We start from the raw sequence: 18,358 nt of genomic DNA, 5'->3' as shown, positions 1-18,358 counted from the left end.
TCATTTCTCTATCCATATGTATGCTTCCCGAGGCAACAGCAAGGAAAGTAAGCAACACCCGGGTGGGGTGTCAAACAACCTATCAACAGCCATTGTCCAGCAAGGGAGCTACAATGCGATGACTCGCCTGCATGAGGCAACACCGGGGGAATTGCTTAACCTTGCCTGGAGAGACTCAGCAATGCAACGCAGACATGCCTGGACTTGTGCTCCCCAAGCACATGGACTGAGGGTATAAAACAGACAGAGTGGACACATACTGGGCCCTTCTCCTGCCCCACCGTCGCTGCAAGCAACTAAGACACTGAGAAGAAGACAAGACTCCCAACAGAGGAGATTGGCCCAGGTTTAAGGAACAAACCTGTACATTAAGGACTGCAATATCCAGTGGGGTGAGAAAAACTGCTTAATCTAGACGTTGCCCAGTCTAATAGGGGTGAGAGTTTAGACTGTGTGCTTATATTTTATTTTAGTAACCATTCTGACTTTTTAACCTATCACTTAATATCACTTAAAATCTACCTTTTATAATCAATACATTTGTTTATTTGTTTATCTTTACCAGTGAGTTTGTATGAAGTGTGGGGCAAATCTGCTCAGGTTGGCAAAGGCTGGTGTATGTCCACTTTCCATTGCTGAAGTGGTGAATCAATTAATAAATTTTCACTGCCCATCTTGAGCAGTGCAAGACGGTATATTCCTGGGGTACAGTGCTGGGAACTGGGGGGATTTGGCTGGTGCCTTTATCTGTGTGATTCACGAGCGGCTCGGGGAGCAGTCATGCAATTTAGCTGGGTGTGTGGCTCTACATGTGGTTGTGCTGAGTGATCACAGGTCCTGGAGGGGTTGCTGCTGGTCACTAGCAAGGCATTGTGAGAGAGCTCAGGCTGGGGAGAGTTCAGGGGGCACTGTCCCAGGCTGCACCCTGGGAGGATCCCATCACAGGCACATTCTGCTCCATAGCTAATAATAAACTGAATGGTTTTGTTGCAGTATGACATACTCCGATTTTTCTAGATTGAGCATAATCATGATATGTGTATTTTATTATAGCATATGCATTACTGTGATTTGGCAACTGGACAGTCTCTACGTAAAAGAATAATTGGACACAAATCAGATGTCAAGAATTATAACATTCAAAAACCAGTTGGAGAACACTTCAATCTCTTTGGTCACTCGATTACAGACCTAAAAGTGGCAATTCTTCAACAAAAAAAAAAAAAAAAAACTTCAAAAACAGACTCTAAGGAGAGACTGCTGAATTGGAATTAATTTGCAAACTGGATACAATTAACTTAGGCTTGAATAGAGACTGGGAGTGGATGGGTCATTACACAAAGTAAAACTATTTCACCTTGTTTATTCCCCTCCCCCACCCGCACCCTGTTCCTCAGACGTTCTTGTCAACTGCTGGAAATGGCCCACCTTGATTATCACTACAAAAGGTCGTCCCTCCCCCCCTCCTGCTGGTAATAGCTCACCTTAAGTGATCACTCTCATTACAGTGTGTATGGTAACACCCATTGTTTCATGTTCTCTATGTATATAAATCTCCCCACTGTATTTTCCACTGAATGCATCCGATGAAGTGAGCTGTAGCTCACGAAAGCTTATGCTCAAATAAACTGGTTAGTCTCTAAGGTGCCACAAGTACTCCTTTTCTTTTTACGAATACAGACTAACACGGCTGTTACTCTGAAACCTATCTCTAGGAGATAGAATCATGGCTGAGTGTAAGCAGAGGACTGCTGATGTAGTCCAATATTGTTCTTCTAAAAGCAGTACAATTTTGCTCCTATAAAAGCAAAATCTCTGTGGTGACATAAAAACATTGTCAATAATTGTCCCTTCCTCCAGTTGTGTTCCAAAGCAACTTCCACTGGGCAAGGAAAAACCAGTGAACATTTTAGACAAAGTGGTGGTGACCATTTTAGACAAAGTTCAGATTAACCAATCATTCAAGTATAGACAAAGATGAATCAACCTTACCCGTGACATTTAATAGTTAAATAGTAAAAGGCTGAGAAAGACAGAATATGATAAGAATCCCTTGATCACAATCACTGTTAATTGGACAAGTCGTAATGTGGAAATACATTTTACATAGAGCCAAGGGCAAATAACTAGCCCATGGAGGAAAGATAGATTCAGAAAGCTTTATATCTCTTCTTTTTGTCTCCCACTATCCAGAATAGACCTCAAGTTCTAGGTGTCTTCCCCCCCCCCCCAAAAAAAAAAAAAAAACCATAAACACACACACACTGATTGATCTTACAGTTAGGGTTGTACTCAAGTGCATTTTGCTTGCTGTGGTTAAAGCAGAAGTGAAAATAAAACGCTAACCCTGATAGGCTAAAAGACTCAGGTGGCATTGTCGTGGAACCAAACAACTTGTTTAGGAAGCAAGTGTCTACAAAACAAAGCAACTTTCCAAAGAAGGATAAAGAAAATGTAGCAGATAGCTAAAAAATTGCAAAGGAGAATCCTTGTAAATCATTTCACTACAAGATGGTAGAATCTTAGTGGGAAGTAGATATCTAGTTGCATTAGTCAGCCATTTAATTCATAACTAGAGTTGCTGAAGATGTTAGATACTGGCACATTGTGGATAATACTGTTGTAAAATACTGCCCATCTCTGTAGCCAAAGAAATCTCACTTACCATGATTATCCACATCTACTCTCTCAATTAAGATATATAAATGTGAAGGATGAAGGAACGCTGAATTTACTGTTGGACTGTTTCAAAAACTACCATACCACTTTGGAGAGATGGTGAATACTCACTTCCCCTCTTAAAAGTGCTGCTTTGAGGCAGAAGAGACAGATGCAGGAGACTGGCTTAATAAGACAGAGAGAGCACACATGTCTCCTCTCTTTAAATTAGTTGAAACAGAAGAGCCTTAGTCATTTAATTAGTAAAATCTATGTTCTGAAAGAGAAAGTCAGAGTTTTTACCCTAGCCATCTAAGGAAATTGATGCTTCAAAATAAATGATGCAGCCACAGAACTTAATGAGTATTATTGCAAGTTTGACAACTATCAGACAAAGAGATAAGATTGTGGTGGCTTTTAAACTACGTGCAACTTCTCTTTTCTGCCTATTTGCAATTGGTTATAGCAATAATAAAATCTCCTAAGTGTTACAGTAGGTTATAAATCAGCCCAGAAGTATGTTCGGTGTTCCTTCATCCTTCCCATTTGAATCTCTTAAATGTGAGTAAGCGTACATAGCCATGGTAACAAAGATTTGTCCATCTAGCAGAACTGTCCATTGAATGCAGTACAATTAAAATCCATTAGATGTCTCTCTTGTTATTTCTTTCTCTTCCCATTCTTTTTTGAAGTGGTTAATACTACCTAAAAACCCTTCAGAACTAGAGCTGTGCAAAATATTTGCATTAAACCTCAAACCTACTCATATTTTCCAAAGCTTTCACAAAACTATGTTCATGAATATGAAACAAAATTGTTTGCACAGCTGGGAAACTTGTGAGCCTCCATTCTCCCCCCAAATTTAGGTGTCTTTGTAGGCTTGGGGGCAGCAATATGCTTCCTTGTCCTTTCTGCATGGGCCAAGTAGCTCCTTTTGCCACTTCCCTGGGGTTTTTGGGGATGACAAACAGCCACTTCCTCCATCGGGGTCTTTAAGATACATATCTAACATTCACAAGGTCTTATTAGCATGGGAACAGAACATTAAGAAATAGGGAAAACATAACTTGCTGCCAAATGACACTAGTTGACTCGGGTCAAGAAAAGCCCTAAAATCTTTAGTGCAGTATCACCAGGAAACCATTCTTTAGCATCCATACCCTAGGTATTATAGGGTATGTTTTCTAGCATGTAGTTGTTAGGGAACCCCAAAACAGTTCTCTAGCTACTATGCTACATAGATTACAGCATGTCTCTGAACTTCAGCTCAACAGAACCAGCTGGCAACAGAAGAGTTTTCTCGCTATTGAAAGCAAGGGTCCTTAGCACATCCTGTTCCCTCAGAAACCTTCATCAAAGGGCTCACAAAGGCATCTGTTCCCATAACTACTGCTCCCTGAGCACATTACTGGGAAGGAAGAAGTCACCTAAAACCTCCAAAGAGCATGGGATCTATGGCCACCTGCCTGTAGGAGGAAAGAGTGAGGTAGATCACCAGCTCCTCCTCCTTGAAAAACAAAGGTAAAAAGGGGTTCTAAGATTTAGAGAGTCATGCACTTAGTCCTGGAGGACCCTGGTATTGCTAAGTGCATATACATTCTGCCTAAAGGTTTGAATTTTAAAAACTTAAAGGAATTCTGTTCACTTCCAGTTCCTGCAGACCAAATTTTAGGGTTTAGTTCATAAACTCCCTTGCAAACCAAACTCCCAAGGGTTTGAATGGTTTAATCTATATAAAAGGATTCCAGGAATATCATTCCGAAGCCTGGAATGTTATTCTGAAGCCTAAAATGTCAGTATAGAGGATTGGGTAGGGAAGGCTGTGCCTCCCCAAACAGCCTGGACCCTGCCCCCTATCTGCCCCCTCCCACTTCCTGCCCCTAACTGCCTCCCTCAGACCCCCACAACCCATCCAACCACGCCCCTTGTCCCCTGACCACCCCCTCCTGGGACCCCCACCCCTAACCATCCCACAGGACCCCACCCCCTATCCAACCCCCCTGCTCCCTGTCCCTTGACTGCCCTGCCCCCATCCACTCCCACGCCTCTCCAACCCCCCCGTTCCCCATCCCCTGACCGCCCCCCCCCCAGAACCTCCGCCCCATCCAACCGCTCCCTGTCCCCTGACTACCCCCTGCCCCTTATTCAACCCCCCCGCTCCCCATCCCCTTACCATGCCACTCAGAGCGGCAGGAGCTCGCAGCCCTGCCGCCTGGCTGGAGCCAGCCACACTGCCGGTGTGGCAGCATGGCTGTGGGGGAAGGGGGACGGCAGGGGAGGAGCTGGGGGCTCAAGGGCTGGGCAGGACGGTCCCGTGGGCAGGATGTGGCCCATGGGCTGTAGTTTGCACACCTCTGATCTAGACAAATGCATTTTCCTGTAAGTATAGTGCCTTCTTCTAGTTGGCAGGGCAGACAAGCTGCCTGCTTTGAAATGCTCTCTAACTCAGAGGAAAAGTAATGCACATAGAAGGATGATGATATACCAAAAACAGTGACATTTGCCTCAAAAAAGTAAAGTTTCATGCAATCACACAAGTTATTTTGAGGGGTACACAACTTCACATGTTGCCACTAGAGTTGTACTCAAAAAATGCTGGTGAAACTAGTGGACAATTCTGGTTTCAGGAAGGCAAAAATCACAGTCATTTTGCTTCCCATTTTTCCCAATGAAATTGAAAGTCAGTTTTGGAATGCACAAAAGTCTTGCTATGTCACAGAAAAAGAAGCATTTTTTCTCTGAAATTTCTCATGAGAATTACAGTTCTCAATAGGGCAAGTCTGCAATTTTCCTGCAGCAAAAATTTCCAACATTTGTTAGTAGCAGCAAACGTGCACCTCATTTGTGCATTGCACACATACTGCCAAAAATATTAACTAGCAGAATAAGAAAAGGTACACAAAGCTGACTGTTAGCCTACTGAATCATCATGCAGAAGCTGTACCTGTAAATAAACTTTTTTTGCACCAGGAATATAATCTGCAACTCTGCCGAAGATCAATCGTCCAACTCCTGAAGTGATGCCGAGACACAGCAGAAGCACCTCTTCTTGTACATTTTCACCAAGCCTCTCTTTTACATGTTTCATCTGTTTAAAAAAATAAAAATAAAAAGAGGGGATGGGCAGAGAAAATGATGTGGAAATAGAATAATAAGAATAAGAAATCTTTGAAAAACAATTTATAATCCACCCGCCCCACCTCCCACTTTCAACAATGTTTTAATTCTCAAAAAGTTCACCAATTCTGTTTTGGAGGGGATATAAAAATAATTTTTTAACTGTTTGATCGATGCCACATGAGATACTGACAATAGAAACTATTTAAAAGGGTGCTGGTCAATTCTATTCTATTCACAGTTATTCAATTACAAGGCTTGCTTGACCCAACAAAGCAAAAGGTGGACTTGGGGATCCAGGACCTATACTCCCAAAGAACTCACTTCCCTGGTCAGTATTGCTCACACTGTCAGGTCTGAAGGTAAAACACAGTTGGTGAGTATCACCACAATAATCTTTTCTCTAAGACAGGAGATGTCCTTGCCAATTGGCTGAGAGCAGAGTGGAGATTATAGACATAAGAGACCCCTGCTGTATTAGCAGTATTGCTAATTCCAACCCTTTCAAAAGTCATGAGTCAATGTGACACTGGCAGACCAGGTGCCAGCTTGTACCAGAGCCCCAGGCCAATTCACTTGTGTATTAGTATATAGATCAAAGTGATTGTTAAAGGTATAAGAGTATCTGGTGTTTAAACTTCATGAAAACTGGTGGGGTGTTACTTGCATTGTTTTCACTTATCCGTATCCCATTATAACACAGTAGCAAACATTTACATTGTATACAGCCCTGTAACTAAATAACCCATCAAATGAGAAAGAAGCCTTGTGGAATGCAAATGAAGAACTTTAACAGAAAAATGCTAATTTTGAAGCAAGTGGTCCTCATGTGTGATGACTGGAGGTCAAAGACTCAAAATTCATTCCTCACGCCACCATCAAAAGAAAAGTCCACATGGGTAGTGACACTGTCAGCTTGTTTTCAGTGAGAAGCTACAATTATGGATTCAAGGAAAGATCCTGCATCTCTGTACTGACTGGACCCTTATAGGGAAGTGTATCTGATACAAAGTGGAGATCCCCAGAGACAATCTGCATACCTTGAAAAGACTTTGGAGAAACTGGCAGTTTATTACATAATTTCTACCATTTGGAATTACAAACTGTGACTCACCTGTGCATATATTTTACCTGCTTTAACCTCTCAATAACTCTCATTTCCTTTTCTTAGCTAATAAACCTTTACTTAGGCCTGGTCTACACCGGGGGGGGGGGGGGATCGATCTAAGATACACAACTTCAGCTATGAGAATAGCGTAGCTGAAGTCGACGTACCTTAGATCGACTTAGAATCACTTACTTCGCATCCTCCCGGCATGGGATCGACAGCCGCCGCTCCCCCGTCGACTCTGCTTCCGCCTCTTGCAGTGGTGGAGTTCCGGAGTCAACAGCAGAGCGATCGGGGATCGATTTATCGTGTCTACACTAGACATGATAAATCGATCCCCGATAGATCGATCCCTACCCACCGATCCAGCGGGTAGTGTAGACGTGGCCTTAGCTGACTATAGAACTGGCTACCAGCATTGTCTTTGGTGTAAGATCTAGAGTAGGGGTTCTCAAACTTCATTGCGCTGTGACCCCCTTCTGACAACAAAAATTACTGCATAACCCCAGGACGTAGGACTGAAGCCTGAGCCTGCTCAAGCCCCACTGCCCTCGGGGGTGGAGCCAAAGCCAAAGCCCCACCACCCCGGGTGTGGGGGGGAAACCCTGAGCCCCACCACCCTGGGCAGGAGGGGACAACAAAGCCAAAGCCAGGCAGGGGGCCTGTAACCTGAGTCCTGCTGCCCAGGGCTGAAGCCCTTTGGCTTTGGCCCCAGGTGGTGGGGCTCGAGCTTCGGTCCTGGACAGTGGGGTTCTGGTTTTGGCTTAGGCTCCAGTACCCAGCAAATCTAAGCCCACCCTGGGAACCCCATTAATATGGGGTCACGACCCACAGTTTGTGAACCGCTGATCTAGCGTACCAATTGATCTGGGGTAAGTGACTGATTTCTTGGGACTGGAAGCAACCTAAATGTGATGTCATTTTTGGTGTAAGTAACCATGTTATCACAAAGTTCAGTTTGTCTGGGTGGCAAGATGGACTGGAGCGTCTAAAGGGACTGTCTGTGGCTCCACGGTAAGATTATTACAGTGATCCAGGAGTTCACATTTGTCACTGGCTTGGTGAAATCTAATTATAAAACACACCACCATTTTGGGATGTTTGCCCTGAGGTAGACAGCGTGACAATCAGAACTTAAAAAAAAATCAAGAGATTGGCTTAAAAATAAGTTTGGGGTTCTTTTTATTTACCTTCTGGTATCTGAACCTTCACAGTATACTCTGGTCACAGTTTCAAGCTTTATTTCTCAATCATGAGGCTAGAAACTTACTTAAAGGTGAGATTTTCACATAATGACTTGCCTCAAGGAGCTGGGGCTTTAAGAAAAAATGCCATGTATCACGAGTTTTTCAAAAATATCACAAGAGTTGGCAACACTGATTAGTCAGAGTGGGGTACCCTGCAGCAAGTGGGGTGAGAGGATCCAGAAAGACCACTCATCTACTGTGCAGGAGACACAAGAGGCACTCTCTGTCCCCAGACTTCTGCAGCAACAGTAAAATCCTACTGGATTGAAGATAATTTCTGAATGGGAAGAATGGAACAAAATGGAGAATAGTATAGAGAAGATGGAATGAACACAGATTAAGGACGGACACTCACGAGGAAAAGCATGGACAGAAAAAAAGTTGTGGTCTCAATACAGGCCTAGGAATCAGCAACTGTGAACATGGTTCTGACACCAACTTGTTACTTGGATAATAATCTGACATTGGAAAATGCCTCAGTTTTCCCATCTGTAAAATGAGAATAATACCTACTTCTCAAGGATGTTAGGAAAATTAATTTGCCACTCTGAACAGCAAATTGAAAATTAGACCATATAAATTCTAAAAATTAGTGTTAAAGAAAATATACAGGAGAAGGGGAGAGACGAAAACCAGAATGAAAGAATATAAATATACACACAAAGTAGAGTGAACATTTAAATAAAAAATAAGTTGATGAGTTTGTGATGGAATACACCCATGTTCACACCCTATACACCATTGTAATAATCGTTATACAAAGTATATATCATTTGAAAACTCATAATTGGCTGGTCAGTATTGTCCTGATAAAACGTGTGTGACAACACTATGTGAAGTTATAAGATTCCCCTATATGATGTTATTAACACATGCTCCAAACCCTACAGCCCTGCCCAAGCAGAAGTCGGTAAACAGGTCTGTCTTAAACAAAGGAATGTGTGCTTGCTTTAATTTGCATTTAAGCAGTAAACAGAGTCATCAAGCAGGAAGGGAAAACAAAAGAAGTTCAAACAGGTTAAAAAAAAACAGCAAGGGAATATCTTCCACATAGACTCTCTGTCTCCTGGTTCTCAGCTGGAAATGTTTTTCAAGAAGGGGACTGAAACTATAAAAAGGATGGACAAACACACCAAGTTACCCCTCTCTTTCTCCTTACCCACCTCATTCTCTTCACCCGAGAAGACAAAAGTAAACAGCCATTGGACTCTGAGGGAGAGGTCTTTACTTGAAAGTTTGGTCAGTAATCTGCTGGAGCATGTGGTGAGAAACTTTGCTTGAATCTAATATAGTTTGTTAAGTTAGGCACTAGTAAGCATTTTATCTTTATTTTTCTTGTAACCATTTCTGACTTTTATGCCTTATTATTTGTACTCAAAATCTCTCTCTTTGTAGTTAAACTTTTTTTTACCTTTTTATCTAATCCAGCGTGTTTAAACTGAAGTGTCTTGATAACTATTTAAGATAACAAACTGGCATATTACTCTCTTAAAGGAATAATGGACTTAATATATTTGTAGTGTTCAGGAGAGGGCTGAACAGTACAGGACATACATTCCTGGTAGAAGATCTGGAACTGTGGTGTTGTTGGGGTCATCCTGCAGTATAACCCAGGTTGGCAAGAGCCAGGATGTAGCTGGCAGGCTGCAGTTACACACAGATATTCAGGGTGTGGCTTGCATGCTGGTAGGCTGTTTGTGAGTGTCCCAGATGGGACCTACTATAGCAAGACATTGTAAGGCACCCAAAGTTGCAGGGCAGGGATGACAATGCCCCTCTCACTAGTCTGGATTGTGCCCAGTATGTCAGAGTTAGAAAAAGTTCTTGAAGAGAAATGAGTGATCAGAAGAATAATCTGGAGAGAAAACTAAGAATTTTAGAAATTATTAAATTATTAGAAAAATTAGACTAAAACAAAAGTTGAAACAGAAAGCAAAATTTACACGAAGATATACACAAAAAGGAATGGAACAATGAGTTAAGGGATGGAAATGGGGGAAAACAGGATCATAAGAGGACATGTAATACATTAAAAAAAATATTTTACAAAGTTTGCTGCCAACATGTTACAACATAAAACACATGAAAATTAAACATTTAGAGTCCGTGTCATGGGACAAGACTGTAGGAGATGATAGAGTACTGGGGAAACCTGATTGTGGCAGAAGACAGCCACAATCAGAAGACACAATGGGGTATCACCATCCAGTTGGTGTATATGTAGTGGGGATCTACTGAAACAATGGTCAGTTCTTGGCACAACGTTATTCAATATTTTTATCAAATGATAGGAAAGAAATTAAAATCCATGCTGGCAAAGTTTGCAGAGGACATAAAAATTGGAGGAGCGGTAAATAATAAGGAAAAGTCAGTTCTACAGAGTAATCTGGATCGCATGGTAAACTAGGCTCGCTCGGACAATGTATTTTAATATAGCTAAATGCAAGGTCTACTATTTAGGAACAAAGAACGCAGGTTATGTTTACAAGATGGCACCCTAATTTGGAAAGCAGTCACTCAGAAAAGGACTTAGGGGTCCTGGTGGATAGCCAGTTGAACTTGAGCTCCTAACACAATGCAGTGGCTAAGAGAGCAAATATGATCCTTGGCTGTATAAGCAAGATAACATTGAGTAGAAGTAGGGAGGTGTTAATACCACTGTATATAGCATTAAGAGACCTTTACTGAAATACACTGTTAAGTTGTTGTGTCCACACTTCAAAAAGGATGTTGAAATATTAAAAAGGGTTCAGAAAAAGAGCTACAAGAATCATAGAAATGTGGGGCTGGAAGGGACCCTAAGAGGTCATCTAATCCATCCGCACCCACCCCATCCACACACACTGAGGCAGGAACAAGTGTACCTAGACCATCCCTGATAGATGTTTGTCTACACTCTTCTTAAAAACCTAAATGTCTTGAGATCAGAGAAATGGAGGTTACTTACCTGTAACTGGAGGTTCTTCAATGTCTGTGATCTCAATCTGAACTCCACACATCTTTCCTTGGGCGACACATGTGCATCATGTGCCTGAGATCAGAAATCTTGCAAGCAGCATCCACTGGTCCATGCCTGTGCCCTGGAGCTCTTCGTATTCAGCACAAAGGATATGAAGTGAAGTGTGGATTGGTCTCTCTGGTTGCTTCTCTACTGCAAATCCAATCATGATCTGAAGCAGAGGGGAAGGAGGGCAGGTAGTGGAATACAGACAAGGACCACACATCTCAAAGAGCATCCAGTGACAGGTAAGTAATTTCCATTTCTTCTTTGAATGCTGGTCCCTAGGTGTATTCCACACTTAGCTGACTGGTAAGCAGTAGACAAATAGCAGGGAGGAGTGAGGATGCAGATGGTATAGATGTCAGTAGTATTGCCATTCCAAAGGCTGCATCTGCAGAATGGGCTTGGACTAAAGTGTAATGCTTTGTGAAGGTGTGGATAGAACTCCAGGCTGTCGCCTTACAGACATCCAGCATAGGCACTTCTCATGGAGATACTACTGAGCTAAACTGTGCTGTAGTGGAATGGGCCCTCAGCACATCTTGGGGAGAGAGATGTGCCAACCAACAGCAAAGGAATATACAGCCAGAAATCTGCTTAGAGAGTCTCTCAGCAAATATCGCTTGTCCCTGAGTTTGTACTACTAAGGCAACAAATAATCTAGGCATTTTTCTAATTGCTTTTGTTTGTCATAGATAGAATGCCAAAGCTCATCTGACATCAAGAGAATGAAACCTCCTCCCCTCACAAGAGGCATGAGTTTTGGAAACAAAACTGGTAACTGAATTGATTGCTTCATATGAGACTTTGAAATTACCTCAGGGATAAGTTTCAGGTAGAACTGAAGGGATACGTTCTTTTTATGAAAAGTAGTGTATGGTGGATCATTTATAGGTGCCAGCAACTCTCACACCCTCCTGACTGATGTGATTGCAATGCAGAAGGCGGGACACTGAACTTATGGTCAGTATTTCAATGGGTGGCTTGGTTAAGTATTGAGAGTACGAAATTGAGGCCCCACTACATTGCCTTCACCATTGTGGGAAGATCCTAGTGAAGCCCTTAAGGAATTTAGTTATCAGGTGTGTAAAAACAGAATAAATAGCCCTCTACCCGAGGGTGAAAGGTACTAATTGCTGCTAGATGGACCCACAGCAAGCTAACAGAAAGGCCTGATGTCTTGAGAATGAGGAGGTAGTTTAGAATAACAGGAATACCTGCTGTCTCTGGGTATAACTGGTTTTGTTGTGTCCAGGTGGAGAAATGCCTCCATTTAGCTAAGTAGCATTTTCTGGTGGAGTCTTTTCTGCTGTGATTGAGAATAATTTGAATGGCTCTCGAACATGAATGCTCTAAGTCTGAATCCATCCAAATACCAGGCCATGAGGTAAAAGAGTCAGGATTGAGATGTCTGATCCACTATTCTACTGAGTTAGTAGATCGGGAAGGGTTGGATGCCTAAAGGAGAACAGGCTGACATTTTTAGGAGGTCCGGAAACCAGAACTGTCAAGGCCATTTGGGTGCAATGAAAATGGCTCGCGCTTTGTCATGAAAATCTTCTGCAGGATCTGGAGTACCAGTGGATGGGAGAAAAAGCATAGCTCAGGTGGTCTGTCCAGGACAGCAGAAGAACATTGCTCTTGGAGTCCTGATTTAGTGCTGCTGTGGAGCAGTAGATGTTGAACATCTTGTTCATCACTGAGGCAAACAAGTCCCAAGATAGTGTTTCCAATGAGTGAAGATTTCGTTTAGCACTGAATTGTGCATCTGCCACTCATGGTCAGTAAAAAAGTGCCTACTGAGAGATTATCCACTAGCGAGTTTTATGCACCTGGGAGGTATGTTCCTAAGTGTGTGATGTGGCTCCAGATACACCAGTTCCATAACTGAATCATCTCTACATAGAGAGGAAGAGATTTCAGTCCTCATTTGTTTGTTTATACAGAAGACAGCCATAATGTTCTCTGATGTTATCTGGACATGTCAGGACGATATAAGAGAGGAATCCATTGCAGGCTCAATAACTGCTCTTAGTTCCAAGAGACTGCTATGCATCCTGGCCTCCTGAGGTGTCCATACACCTTGTGTTGTGTGGTCACCCATGTGGGCTCCCCAGCATATGAAGGATGCACTCATAGTTATAGCTGTGTTGGGTGCACACAGGAGGATAGGGACTCTGGCATGAATGTGCTTCATGTTTGTCCATCAGGCAAGGAAGATAGGACACTGGCAGAGATTGGCACCTCAGTATTCATGCTGTCTGTCTGGCAAGTAAACAGAATGAAACCAGGACTGTAGACAATGGAGGTGTGACACTGAGCCAGAAGGAGTGAAGCACTAGCCGGCTAACTAACTCACATTCAACCTTTAGAGACATATTAGTAGATAATGATTGTATTTTTTGTGTTTACATATACACCTCTACCCCGATATAACGCGACCTGATGTAACACGAATTCGGATATAACGCAGTAAAGCAGTGCTCCGGGGGGGCGGGGCAGCATGCTCCGGTGGATCAAAGCAAGTTCGCTATAACGCAGTACGATTTTTTGGCTCCCAAGGACAGCGTTATATCGGGGTAGAGGTGTATATCATTAGAGGCTGACAATGTAACCAAATGGTTCCTGTCTGTCGCTATATTCTGTTAATTCAGAGATAAATAGGAGATGTTAACATTTAGATTAACTGTAAATGTAATAATTGTGACGTTGCACTCCATGTGTTTTATGAAAATGTGCTAATGAGTAAATATAATGTAGCTGGAATATGCTTTATGCAAAAGGTCTCTTGTAAGGTATCATTACAAAGCTTATAATCTACTGAGTGTGTTCATCCTATTTGTATGAATGTATCATTCTTGTACCTAAAACTAGAAATGTGAAGTATTACTCTGAGGTCCTATTGTAATTATGCAAAGTGTGGACCATTAAAGGTGGCTTAGGATCTTGATGGCTCCCATTAACTAAAACAAGGCTCTGTTTACTTGCAAGCCTTTCTGTGTTCGTGTGAATCAGGACAGAAAGAATGGAGGCTGGGGGTCTCACATGACATGTGACCATGTCACCTGGTACTGGAATCCATCTTAAATCTGGTGCTTTTCCATTTAGAAGGAGGGGCGGGGAGGGACCCAGAGAAACAAAAGATTCCCGCCTTGGGCCAAAGCTATAAAAGGGGATGGAACACAACAAAGGAGGCTGCCAGTCATGAGAAATCCCTAGTTACCACCTGAGCTGGAACTAACAAGAACTGTACCGGGGAAAGGATTGGGCCCAGACTAAGGAGTCATCTAGTCTGTGAAAGAAGCTTATTGGAATATCTTTGAGGGTGAGATTTACCTGTATTCAGTTTCTTAATGTATTAGGCTTAGACTTGCCTGTGTTTTTTTATTTTGCTTGGTAACTTACTTTGTTCTGACTGTTATTACTTGAAACCACTTAAATCCTACTTTTATACTAAATAAAATCACTTTTGTTTATTAGTAAACCCAGAGTAAGTGATTAATACCTGGGGGAGCAAACAGCTGTGCATCTCTCTCCATCAGTGTTACAGAGGGCGAACAATTTATGAGTTTACCCTGTATATGCTTTATACAAAGTAAAACAGATTTATTTGGGGTTTGGATCCCATTGGGATCTGGGTGTCTGGGTGCTGGAGATAGGTAACTTGCTGAGCAGTTTTTGGTTAAAGTCTGCAGCTTTAAGGGCGTGGACCAGACCTGGGTCTGTGTTGCAGGAGACTAGTGTGTCTGGCTCAACAAGGCAGGGTTCTGGAGTCCCAGGCTGGCAGTGGAAAATTGGCTCAGAGGTAATTCCAGCACATGAGGTGACAGTCCCAAGGGGGTCTCTGTGACCAAACCCATCACAATAATATCATCGTCTTTATGTCTCTTTGAAGTATGTAGTAAATTACCTGTAAATGGAAGGAGATAGGCAGTTGCCTTATGCTAATCTATGCAGCTAATTACCAGTGGGGCTTAGGAAATAGAAGGTCTTACTTCAAAGCCACAATGATCACCTATTGTTCACCCAAGGAATATCTGCGGTCAAGAGGCTGTCAATAGCCTGCTAGAGATCTATACAAGAATTCTACGGCCCTGATTCTGTTCTCTTAAATCTGTTTAAGCTTCATAGGGGAAGTCTGAGTAGCAAGAATGAGGTCTCCAGCTCCAGCCTGGATCACCCTGATATTGGATTTTGGATTATAACCTAATTCTGAAAGAACTTTTTGCAATTCTAAAGCTCATCTACTATAAAACTGACCTAAGAATTTTATTAATGTCTGTATGTATAATGTTCTTTTAATCAATACATTTAGTTTAATAATTAATAAGAATTGGCTGTAAGAGTGTATTTGGGTAAGATCTGAAATATTCATTGCCCTGGTGGGTAATGTTTCTGATCCTTTGGGACTGGTAGAGCTTTATATGTGATGAACAAGATTTTCAGTAATCCTCATCATATTTAACTTGGCTGCCTGAGTGGGAGCCCAAGACTGAGTTGCTTTAAGGGAGCTGTATTTTTGGCTTCTGGGTAACCAGTAAGGTATTGTAGAAGCTGTTTTGTTGCTGGATTGGTGAATCTAATTATTAGAAATAACCACCAGTTTTGGGGATTGTCTGCCCCATCTTTGCAGTTTGCCCTAATTGAGTAAACTCAGTGTGGCCCCCTTAGGACCTCAGTCACAGGAGGTGAAGCCTGGTGAACAGCATTAAGTAAGAGAGGATGTGGCCTAGCAGGAAAAGACAGATCTTGACTGTAGTTTGAGGTCTGCAGAGGACTTGTCTTATCAGGCTGTTCCTGGCCTGGAATCTGTTCTAGGGAGGTAGGCCCTTGCTGAGGTTGAGTCTAGGGTTACTCCTATAAAGTCTATGGTCTGCATGGGAGTCAAAGTAGCCTTCTCCATGTTTATGTAGAGATTCTCAAAGATGCCAGAAGGTGAGGCAGATAAGATTCCCAATGGCTGGATTTGCCTGTTAGGAGACAGGCATCCAGATACAGCAAGACAGCGTTTCATCTCATCTGTGCTGCCACCACTGACACCTCCTTTATGAAGGCCTGTGGTGACGCTGCAAGACCGAATGGGAGGACTCTGAGCAGGTAGTGTTCCTGGCCTACCAGAAAGGTCAGGAACATTCTGTGGGACAGGTGAATGTCCACATGAAAGTAAGCAACTTCAATGTTGAGAGCAACGAACCATGTGTCTTTTTCCATGGAGGGAATTATTGATTCCAATGTAACCATGCAGAATTTTAATTTGAGAATAAAAATATTTAGCTGACTTTAAAAAGCTCCCATCTCCCTTTTTCTTGGGAAACTATGAAATATTGGGAGTAGAACTCTTTCCCTTGATGCTGATATGGCATTCACTCTACAGCCCCTCATTGGAGGGGAGAGTCCAACTCCTGACAGAGGATCTCCTTGCAAGAGTGGTCCTTGAAGAGGAGCTAGGAAAGGGGTTTGTGGGGAGCTGGGTAAAGAAACTCGACAGTGTAGCCGAACAGGATGATATCAATTACCTACTTGTCCATTGTTACAGCCATCCATTTGTGGAGGAAATATAGCAGGCAGCCACCAAAGATTCAGGAAGCAGTTGGGAATGCATCAGTGATGGTTTGCAACTCTTGTGCATCCGGTCAAAAGTAACCGTTGGGTGGTGAATGAGGTTGGCTGGTAGATGTTGAGGTGGACAAGGCTGCATACCTCGGTCTTTGAAACTTCTGATGCTTGCACAGTGGTTTGTATGGTTGTTGGTGGAAGAAAGGCTGTGGGAGAGGCCTTCATTTGTACACCTGTTTGTGATATTTCCTCTTTTGGGCCCAGGGTATAATGGCCCAGGAAGTGAAAAGTTGTCCTAGAGTCTTTTAATGAATGCAAAGATTCATCTGTATTCTCATTAAAAGAATCAGTCTTGTCAAAGGGCAAATCCTCTATAGTGTTCTGAACCTCTCTGGGGAACCCTGAAGAGCAAAGCCACGATTCATATTGCATTACTATGGTGGTTGCTATGGCTTGACATATGGCGTTGGCTGTGTCCACTGCAGCTTGGAGCAAAGTTTTGGCCACAAGTATACCCCTTTCATAAGAGCTTGGAATTGAGCCCTAACCTTCTAAGGAATTTTACCTTTAAACTCCAAGAACTTGGACTAGTTCAGAAAATAATACTTAGCTAACAGGACTAATTTATTATTCTAAACTGGAGCATAGTGGATGAGAATAATTTCCTCGCCAGCAGGTTAAGGTGTTTAGAACACTTGTCTGCAACTGTGGTCTTATGGAGTTGTTGCTGGATGTTTTATTGGCTGCTTGTACTACTAGGGATTTGGGGGCAGGGTGTGTGAACAAAACTTCAGCACTTTTCACAAGCACAAGGTATTGTGTCTCAGTCCTTTTGAGGGTAGGGATGTGTTAGGCTGAAGGATGTCCAGAAGCTTATGTTGCATTATCATGGACCTCCTCAAGCAGGATCTGGAGTTTAGTTGCCAGCCTCCGCAAGAGTTCTTGGCATTGCCTGTGGTCAGCAGGTGGGGATGGCAAAGATGGGGTGCTTGCCTCATCACAAGGATGATAAGCCTGTAGATACTGTCGGTACCAAAGGATCCAGCTAAATGTCTTCCTCCTCCGCATACTCTGGCAGAGCTGTTTGCTGTTATCTAGGCAAAGAGGGCTGGTGAGACTCACACACAGATCCAGGGTGCCATACATAGGGATCCCGTGGGCCCCAATAGTACCAGTATGATGAAAACTGGTTGTGGAGAGGGGCACTCCAGTGGTTCCACAGATGATAATCCTGTTTAGGCAGAGGAGAGGTCTAAGACAGTCTAGAAATCCGGTCCAACTAACCTCCCATTGTCACTGTGATGGTATGTCCTGGACATCTGATTCAGCCGAGGAAAAGGTCGGATCTCGTTCCATAGGTAGTACTGTTAATGCTGGTGGATGGAGACTCCAACTCATGGATGGAGAAGGGGAGTAGCTCTTTCTCCTCAAGGTGGATTCCACCTCTGGTGTTGAAATGCCCCTCAGAAGGACTGGACCCAAAAGCAGAGGAGATTGTTGGTATGGCAGGGCAAAGATATCCTCCAAAGAGGTATACGTCTTAGTCTGTCTTGGAGTGTGAGGGGTCACTACCATCAAATCTGGTGCTTCCATGGACTTAGTTGTCAGTAGGTCCTTACAGGATCAAACCAGTACCATTGAGAGAAAGAATGCTGCCTCAAGGAGGAAACG

The 18,358-nt window shown here is 42.9% G+C and overlaps 1 protein-coding gene across 2 annotated transcripts in view; it reads right to left on the bottom strand.

Moving 5' to 3' along the window:
* SLC16A10 (solute carrier family 16 member 10) overlaps nt 1-18,358 on the bottom strand; it is a 168,734-nt gene that overhangs the window by 21,496 nt on the left and 128,880 nt on the right. For both annotated transcript variants that reach the window (XM_043542816.1, XM_037894649.2), the window contains exon 4: nt 5,603-5,746. In XM_043542816.1, coding sequence (XP_043398751.1) covers nt 5,603-5,746 — 144 coding nt within the window. The remainder of the gene's footprint in view (nt 1-5,602; nt 5,747-18,358) is intronic.

This window comes from Chelonia mydas, chromosome 3 (genome assembly GCF_015237465.2).
Source record: "Chelonia mydas isolate rCheMyd1 chromosome 3, rCheMyd1.pri.v2, whole genome shotgun sequence".
Classification (NCBI taxonomy): Eukaryota; Metazoa; Chordata; order Testudines; family Cheloniidae; genus Chelonia; species Chelonia mydas.
Note: the sequence above shows the minus strand (reverse complement) of the source record. Positions and strands in the feature narration are given on the sequence as shown.